The 18,502-nt window shown below is 38.6% G+C and overlaps 1 protein-coding gene across 2 annotated transcripts in view; it reads right to left on the reverse strand.

Moving 5' to 3' along the window:
- FAT4 (FAT atypical cadherin 4) overlaps positions 1-18,502 on the reverse strand; it is a 142,672-nt gene that overhangs the window by 50,688 nt on the left and 73,482 nt on the right. For both annotated transcript variants that reach the window (XM_083833687.1, XM_083833688.1), the window contains exons 3-6: positions 16,110-16,371; positions 13,156-13,506; positions 7,940-8,862; positions 7,006-7,180 (exon numbers count right to left, since the gene is read on the reverse strand). In XM_083833687.1, the coding sequence (XP_083689813.1) occupies positions 7,006-7,180; positions 7,940-8,862; positions 13,156-13,506; positions 16,110-16,371 (1,711 nt within the window). The remainder of the gene's footprint in view (positions 1-7,005; positions 7,181-7,939; positions 8,863-13,155; positions 13,507-16,109; positions 16,372-18,502) is intronic.

The following is an 18,502-nucleotide window of genomic DNA, read 5'->3' on the forward strand; positions in this document are numbered from 1 at the left end:
TCAAATTATGTTCATTAATAGGTACGGGAATTCTCACCACTATTTTTGATGAACCAAAAGAAGAATTTTAACTCTAACCCAATCAAAATCAGAAGACAATGAAATGGAAACCAGTTCATCCAGCAACCTTCAGCTAAAAACAGATTATCTCATTTGAACTAAACTTGCCAATGACTTGCTGGGTTCTCCACAGTCTCAACACAAGAAATGTTTGAATGGAGAGGCATGTACTTAAACTAAGTACTTTTCTAAAAGTAGCAGAAGTATGCCTGAACTAAAGAGGATAAACATTTTAACATGCATCTCTAACTCTGCTTGCCTTGTCCAGATAAAATCTGCCATCAGCTGACGTTGGTCTCAAAGCTGAAGTTCTGCCTGTGATTTTAACCTAAGTGAAAAAGTAACTTTCCTTCTTTTCATAGGTATTTTAGTTTGTGTTGACCAGCTTGAGCCCTTTGCCAATCTGAACACACACCTCTCCCGCACCCCACCCCAGGGAATACATATACTTGGATTTAGCCCAGAGACTCTCGCTGAACTATTTTGAAAAAAGTGATCTAATAAAGAAGGTTTAACTCCAAATAAAAGACCAAATCCCTCAAATGGTATTCTGGGGCTGGATTACACATCTTGTAGGGCAGTCCTCTGAAGGGATGGGCTAAAGCCTCATCTCCTCAGGGGAGTAAATATGTCACATCATATAGACATGAATACACTCTCTTCCTTGACAATTACTCCCTGGGGGACATCCAACTGACTTTGCCTTACTCCTGCTGCCTAAACATTTTTCTGAGCCTGTTGCCTTCTAGAGAAAAATTAAAACACTGCCAAGAGTTTCTAGGCCCTCAGAAAGGGTAGGATCCTGCTATTAGCCTTCCACAATTTAAAAAAAGCTGCTATTTCCCTCTCTCCTGATTTTAGATGATGGTAACACAAAATAAATGCTGCAAACTCCCTGATGAGGCTGCTGCCAGTTCTCCTCCAGTGTGCTTCAGAAATAAATAAATAAAAAGACATGCTAAACTACTAAAACAATAGCTTTAGTACCAGTAGCACAATAGTAAAAATAATACAACTAGTAAAATAGCAAAACTAGGCTCAAAGTAGATAGTATTGGCATGAGGAAGAGCTTCCCTAACAGTATGGAAATAAATGGGGCTGGGATAGAAACCAACATTCATTGTGGAACAGCTGTGGCATAAAACAGAGCAGAGAATAGAGCATTCATTATGTAAACTGCTAAGCACCAAGGTAAGCACACGTCAGCTTCATTTAGTTCACCAATGGCCGAAGTGATGTGCATATTTAGACATAACATATAAAACATGGAAAACAAGCCACTTCTAAAGGAGATTTTTGAGTTGTTTGTTTGTTTTGAGAGCACCAAGATTTAAAAATAGTTTAATTTGTTTTAAAAATACAACTCATTCTTTTAAGGCAACATCTTTTCACACTGCCTGTTAAGTAGAAACACAGTGTATGCTAAGAAAACAGGATGAGTATAAATGTCCTTAAGCCCAGTCATATAAATCTCGCGAAATGTTAACCCTTGAGACTCTTTCCTACTATTACTGGAAAATAAAGAGGCTGAAGTTTTTCTAATATGAAAATACAGTCCTTTACTTGTCACCCCAAACCAGGAAATACTTCAAAACGTGTCAAATGAAAGAGTGAGAAGAACAATACAACTGCATTGTCAGATTTAATTTGATTTTAAGATTGAAGTGAACCAAAAGCATATGTCAAATGAGAATTCCTGAGAAGGATATAACCTCTATGTTTGGTTGCCCTCCTGCATTCTTGAAGGAAAGAATGCATAAGTTGAGGGCCAACATTTTGTAAAGAAAAAACATATGGTTGTTTTTTTTCCACAGGCCAGGGAGGTATACGACGATCAGCTAACTAAATATATTTATCAGTCCACTGATTCATTTCTTTCAGAAGTATTCATCTAAATCAGTAAATAGGTTATTTAACAAAATAATTAAAAAATGTACAGCAACACAGCTAATTAGAAACATCACATTGTGATTTTGGTTTTATTGTGGCAACATGCCGTTATGTCCAACCAAAACAGATATGGTGGTTGCAGTTTATTTAAACAGTAGTCCTGGGCAGCTAGCAGGTTTCCAGATGTGCTACTCTACCTCCCTGTGACCAATAAATAAAAGGAGGAGGACTGCTGGAATGCTAACATTTTCTCCAGAAAATGGCTCAAAGAGTTAAAGCCCCAGATGATAAAAGCGGCTGCACCAGTCCTTGTCACGCTGCCAAGACTGAATGTTTACCCATTGCTGGGTCCCCACCAGATGGGGTGAAAAAAATAATTTAGAAAGTCTCTCTTCTCAACCATTTTGCCACGAAGAAGGGTAGAGCTAAGCAAAACAAATGATTTATGTGGTAGAAACAGTCCTGTAAAGACACATTCAAATAGCTGCACGTAGGTTTCTTGGCGTTTATGTTAGCAGATATTTTGGGGGAGCATGTGCAATTTAAACACTATCGTGTTATTCCACAGTCCATCATTTTGCTTGTCACTGTATTTATAATTCACACACTCTGGTCTACAGCTTGTGCTGCAAGAGGGGCTCTAAATTGGGATGGGTGAACTTTGGGGTTGAATTATGTTTTATATCTCAAACAAAGCCACAGGTGTACAGCTTCGGAAGATGCTTTGTGCCTCTTTGTAAAACCTTACTGCTTAGAGCAGAAGTCTCCTGAGACCAAGAAGTAAGGTGGAAATGCAAAAGTGAGGGAAGAGGCTGAAATCATGAACCTTTGTGCAGGCTGTGTCATGGAAACTGGGCACGAAGCAGACTGCGTGGCCACAACTCACTGTGTCATCTGCCACACTCATCTAAGCACCAGAAAATGCTTTATCAGTCTTTGCCCTCCCCCAGAGGAGAGGGAAAACTCTGTAGACCCAAGATCTACCTTGAGGACTAGGTGGAGGATAGCAGGTAAGGTCAAGGAATAGCTGGACCAGAGCCAGGACGATACACAGATCATGACACTCACTTCTGGTCTGAGAATAATCCTCGGGAAAGCATTTTTCCGACAAGTGTCCAATTCCCATTGCTGGTGCAAGTTGTCCTGCCAGCAGTGCCCGTCTCACCTGCCCAGCACTCTTACGAGCAGCTCGGCTCAACTCTTAATACTCAGTAACTCATGAACTCTTCCCACACGTCCCGAACCTAAATCCAGGCTCCGGGAGAGCATGCCTGCACGGCATTTTGAAGCCTAGAGGCTCCCCAGCTAGCACGGGCACCCGATCCCGCGCAGCCCTGCTAGCTAGCTAGCTCATGCTTCACATATGAGGGCTGATGCTTTGCCATGTCGTAATCCTTCATCTGCTACAAATAGACTCAGGGTACGTCCTGCCAATATGTGTTACAAAACACATAAGGTACAGGGTGAAGCAATGTGCATGAGCAAAGTGTCTACGCCTTGTAGAGAGGCCATGGATTGTTTTCAGTATATTAGACTGACACCTCTAGATAAAAATAATTAATTTTTCCATCAACTTCTTAATAAACATTATAAAAGAACTATAAGAACCACAGTCACAAACTGATGAACTGATAATAAACATAAGTAAGAAATCCTTGATTATGTTTAGGGAGATCAGGAAGACATCCAAAAAGTTGAGAATCCCTCAGTCCTTATGTCTAAAGGTGCTTCTAAGCATGTATTGTGTCTGATTCTTTGAAACAAAGGGAAGAGTTGGCATAGACTTCTATAGGAGTAAGGTATCATCCTTGAATGTTTTAAATTAGTCAGTGCAGCATATAAAAATTGAGATGTAGATCCTAAAAAGAATGGGAAATGGGCTGGACGCAGAATTTTGCCCTTGATGTACTACCCAGACATTTCCAGAGCTAACTGCATCTGGACGTCTACCATGATTTTTATCTGGAAAAAAAAAAATAAATAAATAAGATGCACCATATATGGGCAAGCCTGCTGCCTGGGCTGCTAAAGGCAACCCGAAAGACTGTTTATTACAGCTAATAAAAGCCATACTCAAAGTGCAAAGTAGAATACCTTTCCCTTGATTTATTTTTGGAGATAATACGGATGTGGATGAATTCAGACACGCCTGCTTTCTTCAACATTTTGGCAGGCACTGCTTTCCTCCTGAGGAGCACAGTTCTGTATGTGTGTTTCTCACTGAATTTACTCTATGTAAGATCCTGCTGTCTAGGAACAGAAGCATTATCTAACAAATTCAAGCTAAGACACTAGAAAGAAATAATTACATGAGGCAAAGAACTGGACATGCCTGTGAGAATCTCTTCTATAAATGTTTATCAGCTGCTCAAGAATGTAATATTTGAAACACTTTTCTTACACATTTTAAGATAGTGTCACTGCCATCATTTTGGTAGTACAGCCAGAACTACCTTACTTAATGAATGCACCAACTAGCAAAGGTCAGTATGTTAGCACCTGGATATCCGTCACACACCCATACTGGTAGCTTTTAAAACATTTTGTATATTTTAAAGTAATAAATTCTTCTTCTGATAAGCTACAATTTGTTTTAAAAGAGGCTTCCTCCTCCAAAATATTTTTCTAACTCGGCTGCCAAATGTCTACGATAGTGCGTGTACATTCGACATATGATAATGTAATATATAGTAATACAAAATTCAAGACACAGCTAGACAGAAATCTCAGAGTCTGTAGCTTAGTCCATTTGTTCCACCTTTTTGTGACAACCATCACTCCTTAAGAGGCCTCAAACAAATTATATGCCAGAGTGTTCTTTACCACCTAGACTGATGAACTCAGTAGGACTAATTTAAACATAACAGGGATCCCATAGGATTTCCTCAGCATGTAATATATTTAGAGTACTCAGAGTACCTGTTATGACTGTGGTCCACAACCTGCTTCCATGAAATCAAGGGAAGTTTTGGCATTGACTTCTGCAGGACCAGGAGATTTTCCCATGGTACTTTAGTTTAGATAAATCATAACTAACAGTTTTAAATGCATTCTTTGACAGTATGAATTTAGGGTAAGTCTACAGTCTGATCAAAAGATACCGCCTAACTCTATCCACAAGGTTGGTAAAAACTATAGCAAATCATATGCCTATGCATTAGTCAGGTTGTAAACTTTTGCTACTCTAGATAGCATACTCTATCTCATATTTACTTTTTAATTTATTAATTAAATTAATTAAAACATTTAACTAAATAAAACAAATACTCTAGAACAGTTAAACTTCACTTTAAGTTACTATTTAGCATCTGTTTTTGAACACTTTTGCTAGCATCTTTTAATATTGACAAGAGGGAGTAATATCTTGTGATTTAGCGTTATGATAACATAGCTATTATTTTATATAAAAAATCTTCAAATTATGCTTGATCAGCATAATATCTGTGTTTTTAAACATAGGAACTAATGAAATATGCTGCTATGATAACATAGCTATTATTTTATATAAAAAATCTTCAAATTATGCTTAATCAGCACAATATCTGTGTTTTTAAACATAGGAACTAATGAAATATGCTGCTATTCTTGTCAGCTACTTAAGGCAAAGGCCCCATGCACACTTCATGAACTAAAATTTCCTCTGGACTAGTTGAAAGTCAGAAGTCTCCCAACACAAATAAATATTTTCCTTTGTTATGGTTGGTTTAATTTTGGGGGGGATTTCATATTTTTTAGGAACCAGAGTTTAGGAAAAGATTATGCTATTGTCAAACTTTTGGCTTATACATGGTGCTAGACATAGGGTGAAACAGATTTCTTGCTCCTTTTTCTGGGAAGAGTAATAATTGTTTTCCACTTGACACATCCCTTACCAGTTCAGACATCGTGTATTTTTTGTGAAGGGCTATGTTCTATAGGGTCCTAATTGATGCCCAGTCCTGCTAACTTGGATTGGGACAGTAAACAGGCTTCAAGGATCTGCTTTCTCTTATATCCAGCCTCAGCTTCTGAAGGAGCATAAGGATATTCAAGCCCAAGCACATCCAAGTCACATGTGAACACTTTGCAGCTATACTTTACCGTGGAAAGCCAGTGTAAAAAAATACAATGCAATATAGTATATCTAGCCAAAGTACAAGACAAATGATACGTCAAGTCCTAAAACTGTTTCACAACTTCAGCTGTGCCCAGACTGTGAAATACCTGAGCACTGCTGCAATAGGAAAATATAAGCCATGGATATTGTCACTGACATAAGATCCTGCACACAATATGGCAGAAAACAAAATTGCATCAACTTGTCAACAAGTTGGGATTGCTTCTATTTTTATTATTAGAAAGTAAGAACAAATTCTGCAATAAATTACATCCCATCAGACTCTGGGGGACTGGAGATCAGTCCAGAATATGATGAAGAATGTCTTTGTTACTAATATTCATACCCAAATCTGCAACCAAATTTTATGCTCAGACACCTAAAGTAAAAATGTGATTAATCTTCATAACAAGAATTCATGTCTGTGTTTTAAACTGAGGGAACTTAGAATACATTCGGGATTTTGGAGCAAATGTAAGACTGGATGCTGAGCAAAGCAGAAAATTAAAATGCTGAAATATAAATTGTCATTACTTTTCAGGGGTAACATTTCAGTAAGATTAATTGAGTAGTCCATAGCTGCTTTCTGGCCATTGATTTGACCTGTCTGCACATTTCCAATGACAACATTATACAGTTTTTCATTGCTGTTCATGAGGCTGTCATGACCCAGGTAGGATCACTTACTACTATGGGGGAAAATAAACCAACCCGCCTAAAGCTGTAGTGAGTCCTAATATCGCACAACTAGACATAAGGATAAAATCCTGATTTCCAGAAACTGAACTCCCTTTGACATCACGTGAGCCCAGATTTCACCCCAGAGATCTAAACTGAAACTTGGGTACAAATCTCCATGCAGCACAATTTCAGACCATCATAAAAGTATTTCTTTTACACCCAGAATACAATGTTTTCAAGTGATACAAGATTTAACCAGAAGAGGTTGTGCATTTTACCTGAATCAGCAGCGGTGATGAGTAAAACATACTGCTCCTTTGTCTCTCGGTCCAGGCTCTGCACCAAGCGGAGCTCTCCACTGGCTGAAAGAATAAAGGCTCCTTCTTCATTTCCACCCACGAGAACATATGTAAGCTTGCTGTTTAGGCCTTGATCATCGTCCCTTGCTACAACCTACAAAAGCAACACAAAGATATGGGGAGAAATATCAGTATCTGGTAAGTGCACGGTCTGCACAATTTTATTGGGAAGGAAAAAATATTCTCTATGACATTAATCCAAATTAATGGATTGAATTAAACCCAGTGCCTTAAGGGCTATTATAAACTATCTGTAATTGTACAAAGACTTAACACAGTGGTGATGGACTCAAAAGCATTGTTTGAAAATTTTGAAAATTTTTAAATAGTTAATTACTTATTTTTCTCAAGCATAAACATAGTAAAGACTGCATTGGGATGTAGTGAAAACTGCAGATGACTTGGTATAAGCTGAGCTGAGTATCAAAGAAAGCACTGCACGTCCTGCCGCCTGAATCCATTTAGTGCTCTTTCAACATTTGGATCAGAGCCTCATCCTACGTAGGCAATGATCAGATTGAGAGATTTGTTGCATCGAAGTTGAGACTGACCTGAGAGAATAGACCAAACTCTTTAAGTCCCAGTGTGCGTAGGAAGATAGGTCAGGTGAAAACAATGACAAAAAAAAAGACCCTTCAAAGCCTAATATAAAATTTTGGTAAAAAACAACTAAAAAAAACAAATAGGAAAACAAAACAACAACCAATGCATATTAGATTACAGCCAAAAGAGAACTTTTCAATTTTGTCTTTTTTTTTTTTTTTAATTGTGGAGGAAAGACACTACATATTAAGAACATACAGGCACACTAATAGTTGTAGCAAATACATATTTATTTGCTGAACGTACTCACCTGAAGAATGACCTTGGGAAGCATCTCTAAATTCTCAGGGACATTCACGGAGTATGGAGAAAGCTCAAATGTGGGAACATAATCATTGACATCCTTCAGAATAATATTGACTGCCGTGGTGTCAGTCCTTGGGCTGCTTCCACGATCGGAGGACTGAACTGTCAATGTATAGGAGGGCTTCTTCTCTCTGTCCAAAGGCTTAGCAACTGTTATCACCCCCGTCACAGAGTCGATGCGAAACTCATTATTGGTATCTCCACTCACGATGGCATAGCGGACTTGCCCGTTTGTACCCTCATCTCCATCGGTAGCAAGTACCTGGATTAAATCTGTCCCCGTTAATGTATTTTCTCCCACCTCTACTTTATAAAGCTTTTGTGCAAAAAGGGGGTTATTATCATTAATGTCGAGGACTATAACTACCACATCTGTAGATGAAGAAAGAGATGGCTGACCCTTGTCGGTAGCCACCACGGTCAATGTGTAGTTGGACACAGCTTCTCTGTCGAGCTCCCCGGTTAGCCTGACTTCCCCATCGATAGTGCCGATGCTGAATTTGTTTCCCAGAGGCCTAAGCAGACTGTACTCGATGTAGCTGTTCGGACCGCTGTCGGGGTCAGTTGCCTGTGCTTTGAACACAACCGTATCTATCGGCGTGTTCTCTGGGATGTAGGTCAGCTTCGGAGAGATAAAGCTGGGAGGGCTGTCGTTCACGTCCAGCAGAATGATTGAAACTTGGGCTGTGCTTGTGTACCTGGAGGCCGGGAGAGGGGCCATGTCGTGGACTTGCACAACGAGGCTGTAGAAAGATTGGCTTTCCCGATCCAAAGGCTGTTGGATGCTCAGCACCCCGCTGCTGTCGATGCCAAAGTGTCCTGCACTGTCCCCAGAGGTGATGCTGAAGGACAGCTGCGAGTTGGGGCCTGGTCGGGCAGGAGAAAAAAGAAAAGAGCATGACTTAATCTCACTGACCTAGATATAAATGTTTCTAGCCTCATTTCCTATCAAAATGAGGATTATATGATCATGCTGCCTGTTCAGCTCCCCCATCATCATTTTTGAATCCATCAGCTAATTTCAGGCGAGTTTCATGGTGGAACAGAAGCCTTTGAAATAATTAAATTCTGACATGAGTTGAAGAGAGACAGGGAAGGATGTTGCTAATTAGAGGGAACTAATTAGGGCACTAATTAGTGCCCTACTAGTGCCCACTGAGGGAACGGCCATCAGAGCTTGTCTCTTCTTTCAGCAGGAGCCTCACGGTGAGAACACGTGTAATTTGTTCCATCTATGATGGTTACGGACAAAAGATTTAAAGCGTTTTCTTTCAGAAACCAAACCTCAAAAGTTCTGCTTCTTACAGAACAGCTTTTTTGCTCCTTTCTTCCCATTTCTAGGCTACAAAGTTATCATTGATTTAATTATTTTATGAATTCTTCCACCCAATTAAAAACAAACAAAAAAAACAGAAACTGCCATGCCTAGATGGAGCAGGCCAAGAGTGAATACAGTGGAGAGGTATGCTTACCATACATGGAATAGTGTTCAAAAATACGAGATGAACAGCCTTCATCTTATGACTGAAACATAACTAGCAATTATGGTCAGGGAGTGATTTATAATTTTGGTGAGGGAAATGCATTGTGAGTCTTGACAAGGCTACAAAATGTCCCTAAATACGCCATACAGCAAAAAAAAAAAAAATATTACATATATACACACTTTTAAATATAGTATACATTCATATTATTAATATTTTAATTATTTTTGATTTTTTCTTCTTGTTTTGGGTCATGAAGAATGTGATTTATGACTAGCGGATTAACAAAGTGTTCACTACTCATTTACCCCTCAAACTCACATTTTCACGCAAAGAAACCAAGCCGCCTGATTAAGCAGCTGATTACTTCATTGTGCATTTAGTCATTTTTACTCAGGAGCTCTTTTCCCTCCAGCTGAACTGTTTTGGTATCAAAATTATCCCTGTATTCGATTTATTAATCAATGATGTTTATTAAGCTCAGACTTGGGAACTCTAGTCCTACTTGCCTTTTCCCCAGTGGCTACTCTTTCTCTTTCTCTTCTTCTCTTGTAGAAACTTAATTAAAAAGTAAATAGAACCAAACATGAAAGACAAAATATTTTAACGCAATTTAAAAAAAAATACATTTGTACACCAGATATTAGTGTTTCTATGTTACTTTGACCAAGTGAATTACTGTGAAAATGTAGTACTATTCTATTTTTTGTTCGGCTGTACTTTAAAATGATTAATTATACAGGTAGAAGTCTTTGATTTCAGTAAAGTACTTTCTGGCAATTCAAGATTTTGGCGATTGACTTTGGAAATGGGTAGGAATTAGATCTTACAGAAGAAAATTTTTTTTTATTATTTTTAAATACAATTAAATTTACTACTTGTTCTTTATCTCACCTCCATGTAACTTCTCATTCCTTGTCCTGTATTCTCATAGGTCTTAACATTGGTAATGTTTATATAGATTAAATTGTGGTTCTCCTGAAGCAGAAGGAGATTTTCCTAAATATCACTGGAGCTGGGACTGCCACTTAATGAACTATTCTGTTTCAAACAGCACACAAATCTGGAATTATGTACCTCATCCACCCTCTCTCTCCAGGTTAGGGGCTGGGTTTTTCTTATGGTGAATGTAGGGGCATCCTCTTTGCTTAGGTTTGGGCTTATTTCATTCCAGTGTTAATACAGTAAAACTCTGAGTAACAGCTCAGATATGAAGCCACCGGTTTCCATGATGGTCTTTTAAAGATCTCGCTTCTATTTTTCTTTATTTACTGAGACAAAAAAAAAAATCCTACTCTTTTTTTTCTTTTCCATAAATAAAAATACCTACAGTCTATAGGTATGCTATAGAGTCTAACTTCCTAGTCTAACAGGGAAATTTGGCAGGCTTTTGCCATCAGGAAAATTTTAACAAATTGACATATGTTTACTTTGTCCCAAGAAAAAGCATTTATTTTTCTGTTAATTAGATATGTAAATATATATATGTATATATATATATGAATATCAAAATGAATGTATTTAAGGAAACTGAGTCATTTATTGTTCTGTAGATGAGCTGATGTTTACTATGGATTTGTATGGTTCAAGCTGACATAAATCCCAGGGGTGCATCAAACAAGAAAATGACGGTGGGAGCTGTTTCACAATCACAGTGAATTTGTTCTTTATCAGTGTTTATCCTAAAGCAACAAGTATACCTCATTAGAAAACAATGTCTTTTCAGAGCTATTTCAAATTTGGGGATCATGTAACGTAAACAATCAATTAAATTATATTTGTGCACATTGTCTGAATCACATGCAGTGCAGTATAGTACTAGTTATTTCTGTACTCCAGATAAATTCAAGAAAACACAGGATAAAAGGTTTGGGGCTTCAAACAAAAATATAAATAGATGACCACATTTGCTGAAGTTGCAGATCTGTTGGGGAACTCAGCCTGGCATGTTCTTGGAATGAAATTTCTGCTCTATTAAATTTTAAATCCAGCCTGTTAGAAAAGTCAGTGTGACAGAAAATATAAGAAGCAAGATAGATATCTTACTTTTCATGGCATTGCTCCTCAAATGCTCATTTGCTTCCTTCCTAATTGAGTGCATGATGAATGTAAAATGATACGTCAGTGCTATGACAGATCACATACATTGCATGCAGATGGAAATTAATGTATGAGGTGCAAGAAAAAAGGAAAACAGACCCATAATGGCTAAGTGAAATTAACTGTCAAAAATGTTTGAAGCCAAGCATCATAATCCTAATTTTTTAAAACTTTTTTTTCCCCCTTGTTTGGTTGTTAGGTTTGCAGGTTTTTTTCCTTCTTCATTTTCTACCCACTTTATATTGTGATGAAACCAAAATTATTTGGACAGGAAAAGACAAACTATAAGAGGGGATAGATGAGACACAAACCCATTTCTCTACATGCCTGAAGGAGCAATCACTTCCCTGGATATGTAGATGCAAGCACAAATTCCTCCTTCAATATATAGTTAGCTTACATAAAAATAAATCTTTGACAAGAGTGGTGAAGAAGAGATCCATACAAGAACAACCAATATCATGAAGGTCTAATTTCTAGCTTGTTGGCTTATCTTACGGAAACTTTTCTCTCTCACTTTCTCAGTTTGATCTCAAAAATAGTTGTACAATCCTTTATCACTGAAAGCACTATCCATCAGCACTTGAATGTTCCCACAAAAATGAGTTTGAACAAAGCATTTCCTGAGGGAAAAAAATGTTTCACTGAACAATCTTGATGAGCTCTGTTGTTATACATGCATGACCTGGGGTTCTTTGAAGCACATAGGTGCTTTGTGCTTGAAGCCCACATTTCAGTGTAACACATTATGGGCTTTCCTGAGCCTCCAGTTGAGAGAAGTTTGCTTAATTTGTCACAAAATATCCCTCACCTGTAAAGTCAGTGTGAGTGCTATAAATAATTTTGTATTAAGTCACCCTGAGTAATGTCTGTGGACACTTAATGTGCAGTATGCTACGGAATCATTTTTATGTATTTTATGACCATATTCTGCAATTATTCTTGTTTGGACATAAATTATATGGCAAAATGCTTAAGCAAGCTATAAAGATCATATCTTTAGCACTCCAACACATTAACACCTTCTAGATGTCATAAATAATCCCAAGATTAAAGCTTATTTTAAAGAGAAAATTTCCCATGATCTCTTTTAGTCAGTTTTTTTAACTCTGCTATCCATACCCTGTAGATCACAATCCTCTTAATGATATACTTAGAAGTTACGGTACAGTTCAGGATACGTGCTGTAATAATTGCAGATTAAATATCTTATAGCAGAACCTTCCTGAGAATATATCATAAAATTAAAGAAAAAACAAACCTGAAAGTATGTTTAGGTCTAATTTAAATGTGCAACCTGAACACCATGATTTGTCTGCTGGTGCTTAACTCTTGAAACTAGCTCTAGATAAAATGCAGCTCCTCTGCAATTCATTGCCACAACAGCAATATGAAGCCACCCTCCTAAACCTAATGTGAATACGAGAAAAATTACCTCTACTTACACAGCATGCAGTAATTGTAAGCACACAATGGCATCCTAAGGATAGCCCTAATTTGCCCTTTCCACATGATCTTCTAATACACTGTTAATGTGAAATATGCATTTATCATCAGAATATAAGGAAAAGCCTACCATCATCTGCATCTGTGACGCTGAAGTTGAGAATAGCGGATCCTGGAGACAGGTTCTCCATCAAAGACGTGCTGTATGAAGCCATGCTGAATACTGGTGGGTTATCATTTATGTCCAATATGTTGAAGTACACTCTGATGGTAGTAGATTGGCCTCCTCCATCTTCTGCACGGACGGTCAGAATATAATACTGCTGTGCTTCGTAGTCCAATGCGCGGGTCAGGTTGAAGACTCCAGTAACGGGGTTCAGGAAGAATGTACCCTCTTCATCATCTTCGCTCACGGTGTAGGTGATTTCTCCATTTATACCAGAGTCATCATCTGTGGCTAGGATGGCTGCCACTAATGAACCTGCACAGCATAAGAAGAGTGCAAAACAAGTCACTCACAAAAGGCACATCACCGATGTGGTCAGACGGTGCTCATTAACAAGCATCTCTGTAGAACAAAAGGTGTTGGCTGGTAAACATTCAAGCCTCAGAATTGTATGCCTAAATTTTTTGACAACTTTTTCAAAGCTGAGAGGAACAATATTCAGTATGATGTTTATTTTCAATGGCAACTGAAAAAAATACACCAAGAAATGGTCAGCAATATTTGGTTTCATCTTTAAATAGGAGCATTTCCAGATACCAGCTGGGGCAAAAATAGCTGTTCTCCTTTTCTGTATTTTCTTTCTGCTATTCAAAGGACCTTTTTCTCTCCACAGAAAAATACAAGTTCTGAAACCTTCTATATACTTCTTATTAAATGCAGAAACTGAAATGTCAGTACTCACACTAAAAATCCCATCTCTACTTTTTGAAAAAAAGTGCCTTAGCAGGGTAACCGCGGTTAGAAAGCCAGAAACCTTATAGGGGTTCATTCTTCAATGTTTTTTGAAATTCAACTCCTTATGAATTTGTGCCATTGTTTTCGTTTCTGCATAGCTGCATTCACATGACTGACCTATCTTAATAAACTTTGGAAATTCAGTGTCAGTTTTTAGTATATTGAATACTAATTATAATTAAGATCAGCTCATTTCCAAGAAAGTTAATCATTTAACTTATTTTTCCTGGAACCAGATGAATTACATTTGCTCTAGCACAGTTAATTATTTTCGAGCAATGTGACAACAAAAATTGCTTATCATCAGGATGAAGAATAGTGCTACAACTCTGTTTAATCCAGCTGAATATTCTGGTATCTTTTCCATACATTTGATTACCTAATACTTTTCTGATTGCATGCTAATTGGCAAAAAGGGCTGTTCCAAAGCTGGATCGGATCACCCTCCCGCGAGCCTGCAGCAAAGAAGGATCAGAGCGGTGCTGACCTCTGTGCAGCATGCAGGGGTAGGGTAATGCAGCAAGGAGCTTCTCCGAAGCCCTGGGAAGGTGCAACTTGCAACCACAGCTGCTGGGCTGCAAGGGGAAGGGGGATACTCAGTGTGCATACCCTCTGGGACAGAAAGCAGACCCTCAGAGGGGAAATCTCACACTGTTTCTTCCTTCTGCATCACTTCTAATACAAAGCTGGCCTGTTTCTTCCTTCTGCATCTGCCACCACTGAGCCTGGTATAAGGCACAAATCCATACCCCATACGCAATTAAGGAGAGAAGCCTTGTCTCAGCAGGGAGGGGACTATGCTCACCATTTACAGGGTTATTCCTGCTAAAACAAACTGAGCCTCAGGACTAGGAATGGCAAGAGAGAATAGCATAGCTGGGGATCAGCAACCGAACTGCCCAATGGTACACAGATGTCTTGTCTCCATTACTTCCAAATTCCTGAAGCACAGCTGACTGCAGTATACTGCTTTAACACAAAACACCACTGAATTTTGGAACTGTCACTGTGGGACAGAGCGCAGAAGCTGAAGGCATGGGGGTAATCTCCGTTGTCCCAAGCTGAGCCTCCCACGCTCATGAGTCTAAGCCCTAATAAAAGCTTCAAAGCTATCACTATGTCATTTACATCTCCTTTGTTTGTTTATGTTTTAGAAAAAGTTTCTAAGATGCTTCAGTTACTAATAAAGCAGATACTGCTTTTATGCAATCACTTTGTATAAAATACTGGAAACCATTTATTGAGAGAAATATTAATTTCTCATCTTGAGCCACAATATACAGCACAATTTTGAAAAGTTTTTGTTGTTGTTTGGTTAGTTGGTCTAAATAGTTTCTAGCTTAAAACCTAACTTGTAAACATCAAACCACTATTACAAATGAAACAAGTTTTAAAAGAGGAAAAGAGCAACTCAAAAGGTTTGCAATTAATTCAAGGAATCTAAGAATTAATTACCTAAAGGTTAAATTTTGTACAAAAAGTTGTCAAAACTAGAAGTCAAAGATGATATTATGAAAATATGATGTTAGGGTTAGTAACTGAGTGTGTGTCTGAAATACTATTAAGAAATCAATGTATAAATTATCAGCAGCTCAATGGTAACCAATTTTGTGATCCTACCCTCAATGCATTAAGTACTATAAGTCATATTCACTGAAGATGACTAGCATCACCACTGCATCTTTTCCATAAGAGTATAGTGTTTCCATTCTGTAAGTTTTTCCTTCTATTACTTTCCTGTTTTTATTTATTTATTTATTTCTGTTTGTTTGTTTTAATAGTAGCACTCAGAGGTTTCCATTCTGATACAGGCATAATTCCTATTCTGCATCTAGGAACTAAGGTTTGTTTTTGTGTTTTTGTTTTGTTTTTTGAGTGGCAACTATTTTTCTCTTTCCCAAAAAGAAATGTTACCCTATTGTACTGCACCAGTGATACTGATTTGCTAGCAAGCAGACTTTCAGCATGATGTGATTCCCCCTGTCTCTCCATCCCACCTGAGAGATGCCTTTGACCACTGCTGCCTTCTGGACAAGTGAAAGAGGTTTTCTCTCTCCTCCTCAAATCCCTCTGGATTGACAAAAAGAAAATTTCAGTCAGTTTTAGGGTCATTTCCTATTTACCTGGCGTGGTATCTTCCGGGATGTCGAAGGAATACACTGGTTTGGAGAACTTGGGGATATGGTCATTAACGTCACTGACAGTGATGTTTATTCTCATGTCTGAGGACTGCAGGCCATCATCAGCACGAACCAGCAAGGAGTACTTGGAGCGGCGCTCTCGGTCCAGGCGCTTGGTGGCTATCAGGTCTCCTGACTCAGGGTCAATGTGGAAGCTATCATCCGCACCGCTGATAATAGTGTATGTGACAAGGGCATTGGCTCCCTAAGCAAAAACAGAAGTGGTCAAATCAAGTTATTTGCCAGGAAAACCACATCGTAACTTTCAGTAAGGCAAGAACCGTTCCAGTAACTGCACTTGGCGAAAATTTTCAGAACGGTTTCCTTTAATAAACAGCCTTCCTGCCCAGTCTCAGCGTCAGTCCCCCAATACCGATGCCTACACACACAGTTTTTATTTATGAGACATGAAATGACGAGATTGTTCAGATAGTTTTTGCTCCACTGTTCATAAAAGGGTTGCATCCAACCAAGACCACAAAGCCCTAATACCTGTTTTAATCTCAAGCCAGCATCACCAGGCAATGCAACACCTTCCCTCTACCAGTGATTAATGTTTATTCTTCTTTTAAATTGGAAGGTGAAATTAAATGAGCCTGCTGCCCGTGGGCACAGCTCTGCCCTCCCTCTGTCACAGGAGGTGGGGTGGAAGGAGGAAGACAGGGAGGCATGCAAAGAGGGAGCCAAGCACCAGCTCCAGCAGCTCCTGGTCAGGAGAAACTCATGGGAGCAACGACTGCACAGGTGTCATACAGCAGCCCCCAAAAGGTCAATTTATTCAAGGAAATGCATTCATCCCCATGAATAAGCAGCCCCGAAGTGACAAGTCGTGTGTCACTGAAATCACAGTTCTGATCTCTTGAGTAGTGCTGCCAGTCCCTGGAAGTCAAAAACATTTGCTTTGGGGGTTGAACAAAATATCTCATTTGACCGTGTGGAAAAAAAAAATAAACAAAATAAAGGGGGAAAAAAAAGGGATACATGTGCACTTCGAGCATTTTGGTTAAAAAGAAAATGAAGGAAAAGTAATTTTACACAGAAAAATATTTTTTTTCTTTTTCCTTAAGGGTTGAAATTAAAACTTTGGGGAAAAAAAAAACAACTCTAACTCAAATAGTGACACAATGTGTTTTGCCTTAGCCCTGCCCCATCACAAATGGGCACTGAAAGTTTGGCAGCCTCCAGAATGGCACACTTATGCTCCACGTGCTGGTGATGCCCAGCAGTGTGTTTTGGTGAGCAACGAATGCTGCAGCTGGCCATTTCCCCCATGCCTTCTGTTTGAGCACCACATATCACCCCAATCAAAGAGATCAGGGAAAAAGAAATTACAGCTCTTTCAAATGTGCTTGCCTAAAAAAAGCAAATTAACGGAGATAAATACTCACTTGTACCTGTGAGTTGAGAGAAAAGCATTAGTTATCTGGCCTTATGATAGCACCTTGTGCCAAACCTTTTCTCTGGAGTTTTGTTTCAAAGAGCCGGATTGAGCTAACTGATAAAATGAAATTTCAAAAGAAAACACCCTCCTCCAGGTGCCCAGCCTCCAACAGCTGCACGCAGAGCTTCAGTGTACACAGACTCTGTGTGCTCAGGTGTACCTGGGGTATGTAATATGTTTTCCTGTTATTGTGTGGCTTAACAAAAACAGCTGATAATAATTTAAGATTTCAGAAGTGACCAAGTTTCTCCACCATTTGTTTTACTAGGCAGCCTTCTCCTAACAGAGCACAGCTAAAACAGCAGCTACATGTGATGCTGGCCTAATCAAATTAGTAACTTTACATCAATTAGGTGAGAAGCAAAGCAAAATAAAAGATTTGTGAAACCTATTACAAAGCTGTATAGAAACTTCCCATCAACAACTGTCTGAAACGAATTTGCAAAGCACTAGAAGCTGTTGTAATTGTTAAAGCCTTTAGTAACATCTATCAGCTAGAATCTGTCTTTACATCTTCTCGCAGATCTCTACAAAGACTTTATTATAACCGACAAGCGGCTGAAATTTGCTGCCTTAATACTATCATTGAAAAATAGTTATGAGGGATTTGTGTACACCGTTCAACCATAATTTTTAAGCATTCTGTCACCCTTTTAAAGTTAAACCTTTGATTCTGAAAGCAGCTGTGCATGTAGTAAAGGCAGCATGCTCAGGCACCCACAATTTACTGAGCTACATATATGGGTTGCACATGTGAAAAAAGAAGACAGAAATGCATAACACAGCAGGAATGGTCACAAAAGAGGCTTGAGCATAATACATTGCTAATATCTTAGATATCAGTTTGCTGTATCTCAGCAGAAATTGGCCATTTAAGATTTACTTCTTCCTAACC

Source organism: Anser anser (genome assembly GCF_964211835.1).
Source record: "Anser anser genome assembly, chromosome: 4".
In the NCBI taxonomy this organism is placed as follows: Eukaryota; Metazoa; Chordata; class Aves; order Anseriformes; family Anatidae; genus Anser; species Anser anser.